The following is a 19,744-nucleotide window of genomic DNA, read 5'->3' on the forward strand; positions in this document are numbered from 1 at the left end:
AAAAAGCAGAAACCTAGAATGAGATTTGCTAGATGAAAAAAAATGCTATTCATGCTGAGAGAAAGCAACTGCACGCACTGTGATAAGGAATAAAGATCTGGCCAATTCTCTCTGAGCTGCACTTTTAGAGATTATGGCTTGTCCAGAGTATCTCTGTTACTGCCACTGATTTAATCAATTTTCAGTTCATATATGTTTGTGTCTTTAGCATTTCATCTGCCACACTTCCCTGCTAAGCCAGTGTGTACGAATCTTCTACTATCTTTCCCTCTGCCCTCTACTTTTTTTTTGTATTAAAACCAATGTTTTCCTTGGGAGATGCCACCAACCTGGAATGTATTCTGTTTTCCAGAGTATTAACTCTATGTATTAATTCTATGTATTAATTATTTAAATTATATTTAAACATAAGATTCATAAATGTACTGTGCTGTTCAAAATAAATGGGAAAAGATGGTCTCCCTGCTGAGGAGTCTAATTTATATTCAGCATCAACTAGGAATGGAAGCCTAGAAACAGATGGAGAAGGAAGAGGAAGAATAAAGGTGACAACTAAAAGATCAGGAAGGGATCTGCTAAGTCACACATACTGGTGCTTCTGATATCAGGGTAAGGTTGGGAGATTCTTTTCTGATTTATGTTACCAGTCTTCCCTCGTATTTTTCCAGGGATTTGTAGCAAGACTGAGTGGTTAGCACTAATTTCAATGAGCTGAGTGGGGAGGTGCGATGAACAGATTTTTTTTTTTTCCACAGCATAACAGGCTGTAGAGAAGGCATAGAAATGCCTTGTGGAACAAGATTAAAAACTATGGAGGTTGTGTGATGCTGGCATTGCAGGGAGTGGAGGATGGGAACTGATGAAAAGCTCTGGGTTGCAGAAAGCTGCCAAGCCTGCCTAAGGTGAAGGAATTAAAAGCAAAAATTATGAAATAAGCCTGAGCGATATGTCAGGCAGCAGAAATGTGGTCCAGGAAACAGCAGTGGGGCTGGTGGATGCTGCTATGGCTGCTGAGGGCTTAGATACCCAACAGAATAGCCTGTGGGCAAAGGAGGATTAGTCAAGAGCAGGGACAGATGGTTCCTTGGAAGCATGATGATGATTTTTGGTCATCAAAAGTCACAGAACAGAAATCCTCATGCAATGGAAATCTTGTCAGAGGATCTACAGAGATGACAATACAAACAAAGCAGTGGGTGATAGAGATGCTTTTGGCAACTGTGTTTTTCAGCAACCCATGGCATCAGTGTTGATATACAAAAGAAAGAATCTGCAGTGGTCAAGGCAGGAGCACCACTCATCTGAAGAACATGAATGGACAGAAGTGCTCACTCACTCTCTCACAGCTCCCGAAGCCCTTTTGAGCTGCAGGTTCAAGTTTTTCGACTCCCTCACAAACTGTAAGCACTTGAACCACAACATAACAAGTACTTACTAGAATATATCTTTTTCATCCCAGCTATTAGCATCTTGTACATGGATTGGTAGAATCCATCATCTGATGGCTTATTTGATGTCTAAACTGCTACACTTTCTCAGTCATTCACTATGTGCTTCCCTCATCCACACCTTCTCCCAAGTCCTCATACTCCTCATTTCACATTTTACACTCTTCCCCTCTTAATCTGAAAGAGATTATTCTTCATGCCTCACTCTAATCAGCCTTGCTCTGTTCTTGTGATCAGGTACAAAAAATTCAAAACTGATACATATTTATGAGCACATCACTTACACAGACCAAACCTGGGTCAAGCCCTTGTCTGATAACTTGTGCAAAAAGCATTGCAATGGGCATAGGACATACAAAATGCAGCACAGTGAAGAACACCGGAAATGGGGAGATATTGAATAAAATTTTTAGTGGTTCATTTCCTCATTTCTGACTATCACTGATTTAGAGCTTTCTTGCAAATTGTCGGCACCCACCACAGTTTATGTTTTGACATAAAGGTGGCATGGCAGAATGGGTCTTTATTTCACATTTCAAAAATAACAAAAGCTGTCAAACATGCCCATCACATGTATAAATTATCCTTGGTTTGTCCTCTGTACCTGCTTTCTCCCCTCCAGTTTTCTTTGCTGAGCTAGTCTTAGTATACTTTAAAAAAATTAGGGTCCCTTACAGGGCCTTATAATTAATAAAGATATTTGTAAAACAGTCAATTTCCACTCCTGTCCTACTGTATGGAAACTGAATACCTCTTGGGAATAAAATAACTGTAGTAGTGTCACCCCAAAAATGTAGTTTTCTCTGTGAGTCTTGGTGCCATTAACATTTTTCTTTCACAGTTTTATGGAAAACACAATGTTCTCTGTGACATAAGACAAGTACTTTTTACTGCATGGAAGAGAAATATGAAAACAGCTGAATGTCTAATTCATCACTTGTATTAACCACAGAAGCTTGATTCACATTCCCATGTGTTCTTGTATTTTAGCCTTGTATTCTAGAAGACTTAGAGTCTATCTTGTTTTCTACCTGCATGTCACACCTTATGCTAGTAAGTTTGGAGCAGTGAGCTGACTGCAAGAAAATCTAGTAGAGCAGAAGGGTCTCAAGGATTTCATATTTCTGAAGATATTTCATATCTTTTGATAAAAGTAACAGATAATTGGAGGGAAGAGAGCCTCTCAGTGCTTCCAAAAGTGAGGAAAGACCATACTGTGCCTTCTCCTTCTTGATCAATAAATCCATGCAGTCTGTTTGTCAGCTAGCCCATGGCCTGCCCCAACCCACCAGAACAGCACTGCTCTTCCTTAGACAACACTTGGGGAATCAGAAGCAGCTCCAGAGGTCTGCTGGAAACCTAAGGAAAGAATTAGGAACCTGTGGTGCTGGGGAGGTGGGTGATGTTGAGATGACAATCCCTTGATATAATTGTGGGGTGGGGACAGGATGTGGCGGATGCTCTGTGGGTTGAGGTTTCAGTGACATTGGACACAGCTCCATGCAAATCTAGATTTCATTAGTTCTACTTTACATGCAGAAAATACCCCCAAACAGCCACACACCTCCCAATCTGTCCTAATTTGCCCAATCCATAATATTTTCCCCATCATTTTCTTTCAAGTAAATGTTAATTTCACCTTGCTGACTGTGGCTGTGTTCACCAAACAACTCAGAACTCTGGAAAGCATTGCTTAATCCAAAATTATTCTGGTTCTGCATCATAAGAGCTGTCTGTGGAGCATTGGCTTGAGGTTCCTCCTCAGCAAAACAGGCTGAGAGATGACTGGGCTCGTAAACACACAGAACAGAGGCCCCATTTTGCTTTGCAACCAAGGCATTTCCTTCTCTTTTATCGTCTTCTATATAGGACTGGAAAATGTGAGCCGCAAAATCAACAAGTAGCATATTCAACAAAAGCCAGGATCCTAGGTTTAAAGAAAAACAAAGATAATTATGGCAATCTCTTCATTTGCATATCTTTATTATGTGTTCTTTTTTGGAGGGCTTCATTATATAATAGGCTAGACAAAGTAATGGACTAGCACTCATGAAACAGTAATTACAAAATTATGTACTTCCAAATATCCCAGAAAAATAAGTACCACTGCTAATTTTAAACATATGCAATTTCCCCCCTTATTTAACTAGAGAGAGAAGTTGTGTTCATTCACTTTCCTGTTCAAGTTTCTCCTCCACATTCACTTCTACTACAAGACTTACCAATAAACATGTATTACCCCCATTCTCCCCTCAGATAGATAAATCGTTCCGCCTCTTCCCAAGCAAAACCCCCTACAGTCATCTGTGTGTGTTGTATCTATGACATTAAATGGCCCACCTTGCAGCTTGGACCATAAGTGATAAAAGCCAAGAGAGACTCACTGAGGCCATTGACTTTTGAATCATACCTTGGTTAAAAGCCCTTACTGTAAAAAGTAGATCTTCCATGCCATAAATATACATAGGAATTCATCAAGTAATTTATAACCTCTGCACCCCACAAACTAGTTTATATGGACATCAACAAGGAAATATCACAATTTATATTAATGACCACAGTTTACAGAGCTTTAAAAATGAAAAATACTCTCTTTTGATATGTGTCTAAGAAGCTGCTGTTTCTGCTGTTAATCCTTTTGAGGATCTTTAAACTAAAAAAGTAGGAGGAAGTACTTGTTTGCTTATGGAACAAGGAAAGGGATTTTATATAGTTGGAGTTGAAACTATATTGATTTGTTAATAGTCATTCAAGAGTGTTTCTAGCACTCTTACATGTGTTTTCAATATATTCTCTAAGAAGAAGAGTAAGCATGAAGCCAAAGCTACCACTCCAGTTGTCTTTTGGGATAATACAGAGGAACACAGTTCTCAAGGGGAACCAGGTTGAAGCAACTTGCTTGAAGAAGAGGAATGCACAGCTCACTACTCTCAGTCCCCATGGCTTGGCAGTACATCCTTGAATGCCTTGGAAGGCAACAGAGGTGTGTGAGCTGACATGAAACTCTATGAGGGAGGTGTGTAGAGGCACATTTTCTAAAAAGGAGATGGAGTTGAATGAGCTGTAGAGGTCCCATATGCCCTGAATGCTCTAGCACACTTGCTCCCTGCTTCCTTACAGCAGGGGTAAATGCAGAGCTCCTCTGATCTCACTTGGGCATCACGCAAGCAGGGGCTGGGCTGGAAAAGGGTGAAAGTCAATCCTAAATTGAGAGGTGTGAGTATGCCAGTGTATTATGTCTGCTGGATGTGGCCAGATAGAAGGCAAGAGGTCAAGTCAGAAGTAAAAGTTGTTTTGGTTACTGGATTAACGTGACACACATTTCCCCAGGTAATTGTGTTTCCTCAGTGAGGATGCTACATAGTTCATATTTTGAAGAAATGCTGAGATTTAAGACATTTCTGGAAAGCAGTGTTCCCAAGTACAGAACTTTTACACCAGATGGCTTGTTAACAGAACCGCTTCAGCCTGTCTGCTAAAACTCAGTGTCCTAAAGGAATAGAAATATGCAAAAAAAAAAAAAAAAAAAAAAAAAAAAAAAAGACATTGATAGCTCAAATACAACATCTCAAGGAGTAAAAAAAGATAATTATTGAAGCATCATGGCAAAATATTAAAAAAAAATTTAACTCTGTCATATTTGAAATAAGTTCAATTTTAGTGTTATTGAAGTAGAGTAGGAAAACTGTCATAAAATGGGTGAAATCTGTATTTTATTTACAAAGTCTCAGCAGACCAAGAGATGTGCTCCATCCATTGTATCCCATCCATCCACACAACTGCAGAACAGGGAGGCAATTCATTAAACTCTTCTTGTGGTGAAAAGAGGGGAGAGGATTTCATCATCATGGGGAATTTCAATAAACATTATACTTTCAATGCAGTTCTTGGAATGCATTTTCAATTTATTCATTGCCAAAAATATTGCATGTAACATTGGAGAGTTTTGTGCAGAACTCCTCTGGAGGGAGAGAAAGAACTGATTATTTTACTCTTACTGTAATGCAGCAGCTGATGGACCCTACTGTGTTATGTTCCCTGCAGACACAGAACAAATCTCTGATCCTGCTCCAGACAGTTTACAAGCAAACAGAAGGCAAAAGGCAGCAGCTTGATGCAGAAGAAGTGTGTGTTCATACATGCATAAGCACAGACATTAATGGGGTAAGAATACTGAAGAACACAAAAGGCAACAACCTTGACATACTATGTATTTATAGCAAACATGAAAGCATGGTTTTGAAGGGGCATTTCAGAGAAAATAATGAGGTTTTCTTTGGCTATTTGTATGAAGTTGCATCCAACAGAAGAGTTAAAAATATGAAGGTACTCCTTTGAAAATCTAAAAGGCATTTCATCCAGTTTGGGATTAGATGCAATTCATGGGAGACAGTACATTTCTGCAGAAGTGGCACCTTTGCAAGGTGTTGCAAGTGAAGAGAAAGGCAATTGGAGTAGTGATGGGACTGATTTAAGACATGTTTTTATCACTTCAAGCCTCTTTGAGTGAACACAACTGCACAGTTCCTTCCCTTCTCCCACCTTGCACTGCTGTATGATGGATTTGATGTTTGACAGCTCAGAGCCTTAAGACTGAGAGAAAAATAACCCAGCTAAAGAAGTGGCTATTTTTCAGTCAGTTTAATACCTTCAACAGGTGTCCTGGTGGCTAGGCAAGAACTTAGGTCAGTGTAAGACAAAAATAAGAAGAACGTATATCTGTTGTCAAAGGAACCAACTACTTTTTTGGCAACTAGTTATTACAGTGGCTCTGCTCTGGCTGTATTATATAGAAAGAACCTGGGGGACTCTTGTATGGAGGAAAGCAGAGGCTCTCACCTCTGGAGGAACAGGCCCTGTTCCCTGTTTCCCCACAATCTACAACTTCTGCCAGAAGAGGGAGTCCTGGCTTTCCTGCCATCTAAGCTGCAAGCTCCTACTCTCTCTTATGCTCATCCTACAGTTCCGCTCAGAGAACTGGTTTGGTCAAAATCTAATAATTTAATTTCCCTGACCTGTCTAGCCACATCACCAGGGTGCCCACCCCCTGCCAAGCATTTTCCAGAGGTTGCTCAAAGCCCCATCCAACCTGGCTTTGACCACTTCCAGTGATGGGGCATCCACAGCTTCTCTGGGCAACCTGTTCCAGTGTCTCATGACCCTCACAGTAAAGATTTTTTTCTTAATATCCAGTCTATACCTGCTCTCTTTCAGTTTAAAGACATTCCCCATTGTCCTGTCACTATATCACCAGCTCTTATTGGCCCCTTTAGGTACTTTTGGATCTGTTGCCTCTGCCATCTCAGGTCAAAATGGGGCATATCAAATTAGAGCCACAAAGATTCTATTTACCAAAACTGTCTGTCCTGTTGATGGTCAGAATCTTGCCTACATTGCTCAGTAGGAGGCTCCATTTCAACATGAAATCTGATGCCTGCTCTTTAAATGCCTCTTTATTCTTGCTTGGCTGCAGATAAAGAAGAAAAATGGTTTATGATAAAGTTGGTTAAAAGAATTCCTTTCTGTGTGACAGACCATTTTCCCTGTACAAACTGCAAAGGTGAAAAAAGCAACAAGCATTTTTTTCTATTAGAATCCTAAAATGTCTTAGGTTGAAAGACATCTTTGGATATTACCTATTCTGATCTCTTGTCCAAAGAATGGCCAGCTTAGTTCAGGCCTTTTCCAGCCAAATTCTGAACATATCTTGGATAAAAATTCTACAGCCTTTCTAGATAAACTCTTCCTATGCTTAATTATTCTAATGGTAATTTTTTTTCCCTTTGTATCTATTGTAAGTTTTCTTTGCTGCAACTTGTGTCTATTGTCTTATGGTCTATAACTGTGAACCCCCAGGAAAAGTCCCACTCCATCTTCTCTATGCTATTCCATGATGTAGCTAAGGGTTATGTAAGATGGAGGCACTACAGAATTGCAAAGTATTATTCTTCATTTAAAAAGAAAAGAATAAGAGTAAATAATTAAGCCAAGTAAACACAGTTTAGTCTGCTTCTTCAGAAAGGAGGAAAAATCCCAAACACTAAGTACCACCCAAACCCAAGTTAATTGTTGTGGTAACCAACCAAATGCAGCAGTAGCACCAACATGGTGACACAAATTGTGAGTCAGTGAAGGTAGAGGGGTGGTAGAATTGGTAATCTATTGAAAGGTGCATATGGTCATACTTGAATCACCATCAGGTGAGGATGGTCATACTTGAATCTTTCACAAGAGCTAGAAACTTTCTACTAGAAATTCTTAGCACTTGCTAAAAGTCAATAGTTGGTGAAACAAGGATGTAAGGAACCATGAAGTGTTCTCTTCATTTATACCAACATATTACTTCTGAATTTTAGTTTATTAGGGGCTATGATAATATGTGTCTATGAAATGAGCAGATACTGAAACCACTAGAGTGGATATGTGCACATAAATATGCTTGTAGTTGTTTGCACAGATGGAATTTTTGTATGTCAATTAATTCTCCCTTTTTCCACAGCATGCCTAAATTGTATTTATGCAAATCTGCAGTCTGGTCAGGTTTCTAGTGTGCAATGTAGCTCCTGCAGACTAGTGCCAGTCAGCATGTAGCAGGATAAATGATGTGATCACTCCTATTCTGAAATTATTAAATTTATACCTTAATAACAAAAGTCTGGAGATCTGAAGACAAACAGCTCAGGAGATCCTGAATATTTGTGGAAGATGCCAGTGAAGAAATGAAGTTTTTCAAACCTGTGAAATGCAGAAGGGAGATCGTTATTTGAAGTGATTGGTCTGCCTTTTGGTTTGTTTCTGCAGTTTTAAGCTTGCCTTTTTTTTTTTTTTTTCCCTTTCTTTTATCTTTACCTTAAAATAGATTAAGACATCTGTTCCTAGCATTTTGATTAATATATCATTTCTTTAGTGAGGAATAATACCCTATTTTCAAATCAGTCAGAATTCATGTTTATGTCCATTTGCAATATATCTGCATTGACCTAGTCATCATGGCAAAAGTGGCAAGAATAAACAGTTCCAATGTGAAAGCTGGAATTTGGTTAGAGGCAATGCTAACTTATTTATGTGAGATTTTATGTGGTTGAGAAAAAAATATCTGGCTGTTGAACTGAGGGAAAAAAGGTCAGGCTGTTGAAGGGAGAAAAAAATTTTAAAACAATATCAGAAAATGAAGAATATTCTATAGACCACTAGAAATATGGATAATGTTGCCACATATCAATGCAATTGTTTCACCAAAAGTTTGGCACCTACTACCCAATGCCAAAAGGTAAATTGGACCTCCCTGAATTTATACCCTTCTAATTGAGACCTCTTCCTTCAAGAAAGCATATGGATAAGTTCAGTGAAACCTTGCTTATTACAAATGACAGTTTGGAAAAGCTATGAAAAGAGAATTCAATAAAACCACCTTGGGAAGACTAAGACCATTGACAATATAATGGAAAAATGTAATAACTGTTCTATGCAGTGGTTTTGGGTTTAGTATGTATATGTATATGTATATGTATATGTATATGTATATGTATATGTATATGTGTATGTGTTTGTGTATGTGTATGTGTATGTGTATGTGTATGTGTATGTGTATGTGTATGTGTATGTGTATGTATATGTGTATGTATATGTGTATCTGTATCTGTATGTATATGTATATTATTGAAATGGTTCTCCTGATGGTTCTGTAAAGCAGTCAAGTTGTTATCCCTACTGAAAGCAACCACAGAAAGTCTGTGACAAATCCGTTGTCAGTGCATGAGTCTGTGATGGACCAGGAACAAAGAGCTGAGGTTCCACCAGTTAGTTCTGTGCACAGCCTAGTCCAACTTGCCTATCTCTTCCTAATATTTTAAATGGCAGACCATTAATCTAAAAATTAAGTTACCATTCTATTCCTTTTCTTGAATCCATCAAATCATTATGTCACAGCTGCACACAAACTGTGTATTTTATTGTTCACAGCACAACATTGATCCCACAGGCCACAATATAGCAAAAGGACACCAAAGCTAAAAGGCCTTGTCCAATTCAGCATTCAGTATTTTAAATCTGGCCACAAGAACTGATTTTGTGTGCTTCAACTAATAACAGAAGAAAATGTAATGATTGAAAACATCTTTCCTGTCAAAAGAAACTAAGAAAAAATATCCCTGCTTGTCAAAATTCTTCTAGGAAATACATAATTCAGTAACACAAACCCCATTCCTGCTGTCACAAAAAGCTTTAAGCGAGTCAGAACCAAAAGCCTTTAATTCTTAACCTTTAAAGTTAGGAGGATATTACCTCATGCTCGATTCTCAATTTTATTGGCTCTTTTCTAGCCCTTCAGGTTACAGGAAGACTGTAATTCCCAGTAAGACAGATGTCAGGAATCAACAAGAGGAAATGCTGGACCTTCCACAATGACAAGCTGGTGCTTAAGAGGAAAGACAATAAATACAAAAAATTAATTACATTTTAATTGTATGTTTTTCTGCCGTTTCTTTGGATTCCTAGACTTCTCTTGAAAGAGGTCCTTAGTCACATCCAGGGATTTCTCATGGAAGATGGCATGCAAGCCTGATCGCAGAACAGTGACTGTGCTGTTGTTGTTCAAGAGTGCTCTTACTGTCTGCAGAGAATAAAAAAACAGTTAATGCCTTTCATTTTCTCAAGCCCTTAACTCAGCCAATTAAGGAAAATGAAAAAGGAAAGCTTCCCTTATTCAATACTAGGCTTCATATGACCAGTCTCCAAATTGAGGGTGTGGGGGGTGGGTATAGGATCAAAGGAGATAAATCTGAAGTTGTCTTCAAGAGAGTTTTTTTCTGAGAGATGTCCTTTTCAATGACGCTCTGTGTTGTCTGTGGTGGAGCAGACAAGGCTAACATACTTGAATTATCTGGGCAATTGCCTGGGCAATTGGCTTTGCCTAGAGTTATTATAATTACACTAAATAATGATATTTTGTCTATTTTGGAATGGTGTATCAGGAATGACTTTCCTTCAGTGTTATCTGTCCTTAATTCATGTTGCAATTTAATTGTTGCAAGTTTTTTCAAGTTGGTCAAGCCTTTGAGAGAGTAAAAATAACATTAGAAATATGGTATTAGTTAAAACAGTATTAGTTGGTATTTTATCCCATGTATTTGCTTATAAGTCATTTGTGAATGAATCTATTTGTCTCAAAAACTATTATTCACAGAGATATTGCAAACAATTTTCAGACTACCACTTATCATAATCTCTTCACTTTTTAAAATTAGTGGTTATATCACACAATATTCCTTAAGATTCTTGATGAAACAATGAAAACAGTCAAGGTAACTAAATCTGAGTCCATTAAATTTTGTTAACAAATACTTTTAGTCTCTTAGACTGAAATCAGTAAGATCCTAAAGCATTTTTTGGACTTCAGGCTTTTCTGTGAATAACCCTTGTCCAGTTGGGCTTTTCAGTGAAAAAATATGGTATGCAAAATTCCAGAAAACTTCAGGATTCATACATGTTTTAACAAATTCCATTCACCAGGTGCTTAACATGACCCCACAAGCAGCAATGAATGCAGCTGACCATTTATTAGCAAAAATTATCAATACAGCTATTTTTCATCACACTGCTAACTTTTTTGAAATACCAAACCCAATCTGATTCTTGCTTAGCAATCTCCTTCATATAAGTTAAAGACAAAGGCATTCTTCTTATTTGACTTGGATTTTCCAGTGACAGAAAAAGAGCCTGAAAAAAGAATACATGACCCAAAGGCTGAGAACTACTGGGGCAGCATCTTCACTAGGCTCTTAATACCTAACTCCGTGCCCTGACACTTTAGACTGATCCCTTTAGACATTGCTAAACATGATTCTCCAAAATTACTCAGAGACAGTCCTCTCAACACGCAAATACAACTTACCAGAGACAACCCAGAAAATGACAAGCATCATATTCACATTCTTTTCTCACAGGGAATTTGCACCTTTTTATGCTCTAATTATTTCTACATGTCCAGGAAGTACCAGCTGTCAGCCTGCTTTATCTACACAGGGTGGGAAAGTTACCTTTTTTCTTTTGAATGCTGACCCTGCCAAAATTGTTCTTACTTTCTCTCCAGATGGCTGAATTATTGTGAGGTACTCCACAAGGGATGGTGTGGTTACAGCATTCAGAGGTTGCAGATGCGCAGTGCCTGTGTAGCACTTCTCATCAGGAGCACTCTTGCCTGCTCTGACCATCAGTCTTTAGATGAAATTCCAGATGCATTTTAGACAGAAAACTGAGAAGGCTGATTAGCAATATCAAATTACTCCTATGTGAGAAGATGAGATAAACTTCACTTTTAGAGAGAAATAACTGAGGCAGGATGTGATGCAGGTTTGCAGGAAGAATTGCTTGAATTGCTTAGAAGAAAGTATTTTTTCATACAACAAATAATTAAACTTGGAACTCACTACCCCAAAATATCAAGCACAGTAAAACTCTTACTTTTCCCTTGTGTTTTGAAGAGGCTCTAGAGAAGGTACAAACATTTACTTGTGAGTGTAAATTTGACCCTGATTCTCAGGTCTTCTGTGTTCAATTTGTGTGGGTTAAACAGTGTAAAAGAGATGTAGAGCACCCAGAGGCTTCTTCTAGAGAACTTCTTCCAATTGCTGCAATTCTCTTGCCCTAAATCTTGAGGGTGTAAATCCAGTTTTGACTCTGAAGGTTTTCCACACATTAAGAATAGACAAGGAAGACTGAAAGAGCTACAACCAGCCCTTCGACGTCATGGCTTGAAAACAAGAAGGATGGTTTGAAGCCTGAGTATGCAAATTAAATACATATGTCTGGTAATAGGTGACACTTGTGATCTTGCTGGATCATGCTCTTCAATGCATAAGATCTGTTTAGAAGCACATAAAGTTGAGATTTTCAGGTACTAGTATTTCCAAGGGCTGCTGCAGTTAGTGGAAATGTGAGTGCTCAGTACTTCATGGAAGTCAACTTTTTGCGTCTGTAGGCACCCTTATGCATGTCTGTGCTTTTTTTTTTTTTTTTTTTTACAATTTTTTTCTTTTTTTTTTAAAGCAAGAGGAGGAAGTGTTTTGTTTGCTGCTGGTGATGAAGTTTTCCCATAAAGAAAAGCTGTATTTAGTGGTCCAAGAAATTGCAGTTCCTCCCATCCCTCTCTCATTTGCCCTGCTTCCCTTCCATCTGAGTAACAATTCAAATCAGATGGCATGTTGGGAAAATTTTGTACTTGTTTGAAGGAGGGAATATATCCCCTCTTCTCTTTTGCTTTCTTCCCTATTTGTGACCTTCCTTTTTCTGTTATAGCACAGACCACCTCAAAAACCAAGGATTTTTAATTATCCAAGGACACCAATGGAAAGAATGCTCCAGCATATGCTCTTGACTGACTTCGGCATGGATGGGCAAAGATACTGGAAGCTGTCATCTGACCCTTCCTACTACTATGCTCTCCTCTCCATGGCCTACCATCAACTGTATCTCAGAAGAATCCAGAGGGAGGAAAATGTCCCCTCAGCATGCTTAATAGTGAGGGAAGAGATGGGTAGGAGTGTGAGCATGACATGGCCGGTGCACAGTTAAGAACATCCATGCTGCTGCACTTGTTCTACAATGGAGTATTTCAAAAATAGTGCAGACAGCTCACAGGAATGAGATTCCCAGCAGGTTTTTTTTTCATGAATTCTGAAACGTACCTTGACCATGTTGCAAAGGTCTGTCTTCCTCCTGAGCCTTTTTACAAACTCTTTAGCTTCTGTTAAAGAAGAAGAGGCAGGTGTTTCATATCATTAATATTTTACAGTCTAAAATACATTAATGAAGACATCTTTTAAGTTAGAAAGTAGTTCCCTAGGGGAGATATGGAGGGTAATAGAAGGCACAGCAGGGGCATTGAGCCAGCATTATGGGATGGGCTGGGGACCCTTGCCGCCAAAGCTTGCAAGAAGCTGCCCAGCTCACCACTAGTCCTTTACTGTGAATTAATCCATGATGTGCAGAAAAATGTCTTTTAATATTTTCTTACATTTAATACTTCCAAATTAAGACTAATGCTCTTTTACTTGTACAGTTTCAGGTGAATGAAAGTAATGTTAATATAAACTTGCTGTATTTTGTTTATATAGTTTACATTTAGACCTTTATGCATCTATAATTCTACAGCACTGTTGATATAAGTTGGTTTATTTTGTTCTACTTTTATCCTGTTTACAATGTGCTGTATGTAATTATGAAAAGTATGGTCCAAGAACACACTTCCTCAAAGTAAAATAAATAACTGTTTCTCAGTTGCAGGGAAATCAAATACAAAGCAACTGCTGTAGACAGACAATGATTTTAAAGTGAAAATTTGTGTTTCTATGATATTTGTACAAACCAGAAAAAAACAGGATGTATATACACAGGGCCACAGCTGATTAATTACATACACTTCTTTGCACACACATGTTAAAAATACATTACTATGTTTGCTCTGTCAAGCATTCAAATGTAGGAAATGCCAAAATTAAGCCTGTCTGCAATATTGAGCATATGAATCCTAACACAAACTTTTGCCTACACAGGACTCCTGCTTTACCACTGTGGAGTTGGTCTTCACTCAGTGATCCTCTTAGCAACATGTTTTAGTCAAAATCCTAACACAAACTTTTGCCTACACAGGACTCCTGCTTTACCACTGTGGAGTTGGTCTTCACTCAGTGATCCTCTTAGCAACATGTTTTAGTCAAAATCTTCAGCATAACAGGTATAATGTGTACATATTTACAAACACATTTTTTTTCCAATTGTCTTCTAATATCAGTCATATTTTCCCTATGGAACTATGGCTTTTTTCCTTTTATATTGGACTGCTACAGCCATTAATTAATTTATCAGCATGAAGCCACTTGTAAGAGGAAGAGACAAAATAATATCTGAGTTTCAGAAGGCATGCTGCATAGTATTGGTCTTCTACATGGCCAAAGCAATCATGGCAAGAAACAGATCTGTAAAAAGATTTAAGTGCATTTCAATTTAAGTACATTTCAATTTCAATGAATTGGGAATACTTTTGGCTTAAGTCTGTTCTCATCACATTATGCAAGACCATTTATTTTTAACTGTATCCCAACTAACTGTAATTGTTGCTACTATCAGTGTTACATCAGCTGATTTTAAAAAATAATTTAAGAGTTTTGTAATACAATCTTTTCTGCAGTTTAACCAAAGATTATTTTTGAAAATACCTCTCCTACTCAAACCTACCATTAGACTTGGATGTTTGGAGCAGTAATGGAAAACCTCCCAAAGGATTAAGCATCCAACATTTAACATTTTCACTGAATGATCTGATGAAGTCTATGTGTTGTGCAGGCACCTCCTCCAGGAAATCAGGAAGTAGGATGTTCTCCAATTCCTAGAATACAAATTCATGCTGCTGTATTTGACTGGTGTACCAGAGATATTTACAGCAGCATGAAATAAAATTATATAGATAATTTAAATGTAAGTGTAAAGAAACACATTTTTTTCTTCCAATTAAGCAAGAGGTAAGCTAACTTTTTTAGTAGAAGGACAAAGATCCTTAGAGTAAATGTTGCTACCTGAATTAATTTCTAGACAATACTTAATGACCTGCTGGAAATAAGAAGCAAATTATTTTTATCAGAAAACTGCATGTTTCTATGTGGAAGGTCACTGAGAAATGCAGTAGTGTTCTCAAAGGAAAAGTAACTCTCATAATCTGGAAAATCATCATCAATTGAAATTTCAGTCGCATAACCTCATGCCAGAACCACAAACCACATTTCTAACAGCACACTCCACTGATATTAGGAACTTTCAAATTAATATATAGGAGAAAAATGGAATCTATCCCAAATTCCAGTGTCTCCTTTCAAAACCAAAACTCATACTGGGCTGTCCCAGAAGAAGCAAAAAGATAGAGTTGAGGAATAAACAAAAATCCCATTGTACAGCACAAAAGAAAGAGAGGACTCTTCTCCTTAGAGCTACCAAAAAGACACAAACACGTAATAGCATAACTACAACAAGCAAATGTGTGTGCAGTACCTTGAATAGATGCCTATCATAGCTTTTTAACATCTGGCACACATCTGGCAGGCACATAAGTTCTATTCTTTCAGGCTGCAGAGATGTCCAGAATGACATGATACAGTCTTCCACCTGCCACACAAAGCCCTTTATGAATTTCCACTGATTTTACACTTGTGGAATGTGAAGTATAATTCAGTAAGACAACACACAAACACAGAAGCAAAGGAATGACCATGGAGATGGTCTCTTTGCCTGGGCCCATTCTGGCTGGGCTCCAGCGTAAGTGGAAGTGTGCTGGGGAAGCCACAACAAGCTAAACCTCACCAGGCAGTGTATGAAAGAGGAAGGAACAAAGAATTGTGAGGATGTAATTAAAGATATGTATCCATGGCTATGTGTTATGTGCTCAGCTCAGACTTGTTGATGTGCCAGGAGGGCTTAGGATATGTGCACAAACTCATATTCTTGGAGTTATGTTTTGTTAATTCAGAATTTTAAAATAACTTGACTGAATGCTCCTTTTGTCTGTAAATCATCATCTACCTTAGCTCAAACTATCAAGTAAATAAGCTACCCAGACATAATTTTGTCCTTACAGTTGTTTGCTGTTGTCAGAGTAACTGTTATTAAAGAAAAGGCATACCTTGTCAAGCTTAGCTTCTTTCACCGTTTGTAAAATAACTTGACAATAGTTGTAGTAGTCATTGCCAAGCAGTGTAATCTGTTACCAAAAAGAGGGAACAAAATGATATAACAGGAAAAGAGCTATCTTGTTTTATGGCCATGTACTTTCAACATACCAGTTCATAGGGGTATGTCTCACTTTGTGCTTGTTCTCCAAAGAAGAACTGGTTGAAATCAGGAGAAAGGTAATGAAATGTCTCTTGTTCAGTCTTCAGATAAATGACAGATGGATAATACTGCAAATTCTTACTCTTGATGCATCAGAATTTATTTTGGACAATTAAAAAAAAAAAAGATTGCAATTAATTTGTCAGTTTGGTTAAAGGTGATAAGTATTTTCTTGAAATTGTAGGACATGATTTTATAATAAGATTTATTTCTTCAGAGAAATGCTTGTGCTGCCACACTTGTCTTTTTTTAGAAAATACGGGTGGGTGAAAAGAACAAGAAGGGCTGCCTAAATGTTTAAATCCTAAACTGTACACTAATTTCTTTTCAAAACCAGTAAATATTTAATACTATACAGATTTATATATATATTTTCTATAGCACTCATGTCACACTTGTAATCCTCTGCATAGGGCTGCAGATAGCTGGCTGTGCTGTGGGGATGACAGGACGTTTCCCACTGGCTGTCATTGTCACAGCACTCATCGGGAGGAGTCACACATCCAGCCTCTCATTTTTTCCTCACTTAGGTCTACCTAAGTTTGTTGCCCATGTTCTTCTGGCTGACACCCAACAAACCTGGTGTCAGGTCATCGCATAGCAGCTTGCTGATGGGAGAACTGCCACAGGTTAATTTTGCATCTGCCCTTTTCTGTGGATTGTGCTCTTTTTTTTAATAATTTCCTAGTATTTAAATACTTCTCATGACAATAAACTCCAAGCATGTTGATGTCATCGTTGAGTAAGAGACGACATGTTGAGAAGACACCATCTCAACAGCATGCGGGTCTGTTGCTGTGGGCCGCAGGCAAGGAAGGCTGTGCCCCACTAAGTCCCCTAATGTTCAAAACCTGATCTGTCAGCCACAATTTCTGCTCTCAGTACAGAAAAAATTATTTGAGCTGATGTTAAGACAACAAAAGTATTTAGCTAATGGAGGAAATAGGAGTGGGGGAACTAAGCATGTAGTGAAATTACACAGATCAAGATTATTTTGAGGAAGATGGGCTAGCTGTATTTCATCAGAACATATTAGATAGAAGTTGTAATTAAACACAGAGATAGACATTTCGTTATGTCTAATGTATCTGAAACTCACTGTTCCTTTTTTTTCTCTATTCTTCTTGTAATCAGTTGCATTTTCAGAACTCCAGGAACTTCTACTGTGATAAAATAAATAACAGAAAAAACAAACAAACATTCAAAAGCTCACTGATTCATTCTGTATTTAGTAAGAAAATGAGCTCAAACTCGATAGAGTACACTAGGTTGGAGAATTGTATTTGGGAAACAAACCCCTCTCCCTTTCCTGTCATTTAGTAACCCCATGATTTTCTAACAAATCTGGAACCAACTTCTGAATTTTAAGATTAAACTTAAACATTCATTTTAATGACAATTGACCATTTAACAGTGCAATGACTTTGAATTTCTTGCACCAGAACCATGGGTTTGTATTTCTAGTTGCAGTTTGTTTGGAATGATAATAACTATTACAAATATGAAAATAACAAAATCATTATAATCCTTTTGCTTAGGTTTCACAGTTATTACATTTTCTGCATCACAGATAAGTTTAGATGGCATTTTGTTTCTGACTACTTCCCATTTACTTTGCAAGTTGGCCATGGTGTTCCACACAGTCAGAATTTACCTAGACCTGCAAAGGCTTGACCACTGGCTTGTTGCTGAAAGCAGGCACAACAGGCTGCTTTCTTGTACTTTCTCCTAGATGTCTTCCTGCCTGCTTTGTCGAGGCCGATGGTAGCAGAGGGAGAGACAATGTTGCTAGTAAAAGGGACATGCTGCAAAAATTGGATGTCTCCAGTCAAGCCTCCATCTGCTGCAGACACCTGCTCACTTTCTGTGAAGGCATTTCAAGCTCAAGGGTCCTGCTGGACTTGGCTGTTTGGAAAGGTGGCAGGCTATCTAATCAGAACCTGGCTACTGGGTTTCACTGCTGTGATGGATTACAAACCAGGGTACCACCATATGCCCTGAAGGGACAGAGGACAAAATGCAACAACTTGTCTGCCTGAAAACTCCAGCCACTGAAAATGCTTCCTCTCCGCTCTCTGCCATCCACAGGCTTGGCCCTTGCCACCTTTCCCTCTGCCCTACTCCATGCCGTGAAGGCTGTTCTCCAGCAAAACTACCAATTTGGCTGCCCAAGACAGGGCACAACATTCATGCTGAGTATGTTTGGTAGTGCTGGTGACTATTTTGCCCGAACATTTTAGAGGTGGTGACTGGACAAAGCAAACACATGTACATAGAGATGTTTCACAAGACTTTTTTCAAATAGGTCCTTCCTGCAGATTTCTAAAGCCTGTGAAATGAAATTAATTAATATTTTCCAGCTCCTGCTCTCCCTGAGAAGGCGGCCAGCTGTATCTTCTGCTGCTGCTACTATGGCAACACGTATCAGCATGGCACGCCTCCAGTGCGTTGGTTCCCTCGGCAGCCTGGCTCCCCACTCCCCTGACACAGGGATGTGGAGGACAGACAAGGAGTCCTCTGTGCCCCAGCAGCCAGCCAGGACCTTGGTGCTGGTTAGGTGCAAACACCTGCGGGACACTAACAAACAGTTCTGTGTGTTCCCACTGTTACCAAGAGGGCTGGGACTCACCTGGTGCTCGGCTGCACATCAGAGATGCTCACTTCCCCCGGAGAGCAGTGCCTGGGTAAAGACAGAACACACAAAAGAGGAGGTGGGTGGGAGAAGGGGAAAACGGGAGACAAAAAGATCACAAGGAGTTTCACCATCTCTCTAGCAGAGTCTGGATGATGCTATGGGGTGGGAATTAAAGCTAAAATGGGAAATACAACAATGGGGATGAAATAAAGAATAACAGAGATGCAAATGGGAAAGACAAAAGAAAAATGAAAAGAGGGAAGGTGGTGAATGTGCATGCTTTTGACTGCCAGATTACACAGAGATTAGAAAAGTCAATTTTCTAGAAGCAAAATAATTTTTTTAAAATAAAAAAATAGTACATTTGCTTCACTAGTCAGGAGCCTAAACCTTGCCTGTTACTAGAATCAAAAAAGCAAATCTTACAGAACCAAAATTCAATTACGTTTTTTTAAACACTGCTGTACTCTGAGCCAGACCAGGTACCATTTTAGGGAGAGCTTATCCTCAAAGCTCCTCAAAGTTCCCAGAGGGAACACATTCTATTGTAATACAAATCAGTAAATACCATATTACCTCGTGTCTGTAATGCATTTGCAGACCTCATTGACTACAGCTGCATATATTTACATTATTTTCATAGCACCATCATCAGAGCAGTGGTACACATATCTTCAACGAATTGAAGATTTCTAAACGAACCAATTCATAGGTGCTGTGTAAGACCATCCTCATCACCCCTTGTGAGAAAATGTTCCAACCCCAACACATGAGGTCCCACCAA

At 38.6% G+C, this 19,744-nt stretch overlaps 1 protein-coding gene across 1 annotated transcript in view; it reads right to left on the minus strand.

The window, feature by feature from the left end:
* Positions 1-2,838: 2,838 nt before the first annotated feature.
* The window catches only part of RFX8 (regulatory factor X8), a 28,099-nt gene continuing 11,193 nt past the window's right edge, over positions 2,839-19,744 (minus strand). Inside the window, exons 6-16 of the mRNA XM_077790889.1 lie at positions 18,955-19,005; positions 17,425-17,488; positions 16,274-16,417; positions 16,117-16,194; positions 15,489-15,602; positions 14,682-14,832; positions 13,133-13,191; positions 9,903-10,059; positions 8,089-8,183; positions 6,801-6,915; positions 2,839-3,375 (exon numbers count right to left, since the gene is read on the minus strand). Of these exons, the coding sequence (XP_077647015.1) occupies positions 3,026-3,375; positions 6,801-6,915; positions 8,089-8,183; positions 9,903-10,059; positions 13,133-13,191; positions 14,682-14,832; positions 15,489-15,602; positions 16,117-16,194; positions 16,274-16,417; positions 17,425-17,488; positions 18,955-19,005 (1,378 nt within the window). The 3' untranslated portion in view covers positions 2,839-3,025. The remainder of the gene's footprint in view (positions 3,376-6,800; positions 6,916-8,088; positions 8,184-9,902; positions 10,060-13,132; positions 13,192-14,681; positions 14,833-15,488; positions 15,603-16,116; positions 16,195-16,273; positions 16,418-17,424; positions 17,489-18,954; positions 19,006-19,744) is intronic.

Source organism: Lonchura striata, chromosome 2, assembly GCF_046129695.1.
Source record: "Lonchura striata isolate bLonStr1 chromosome 2, bLonStr1.mat, whole genome shotgun sequence".
NCBI classification, from domain to species: domain Eukaryota; kingdom Metazoa; phylum Chordata; class Aves; order Passeriformes; family Estrildidae; genus Lonchura; species Lonchura striata.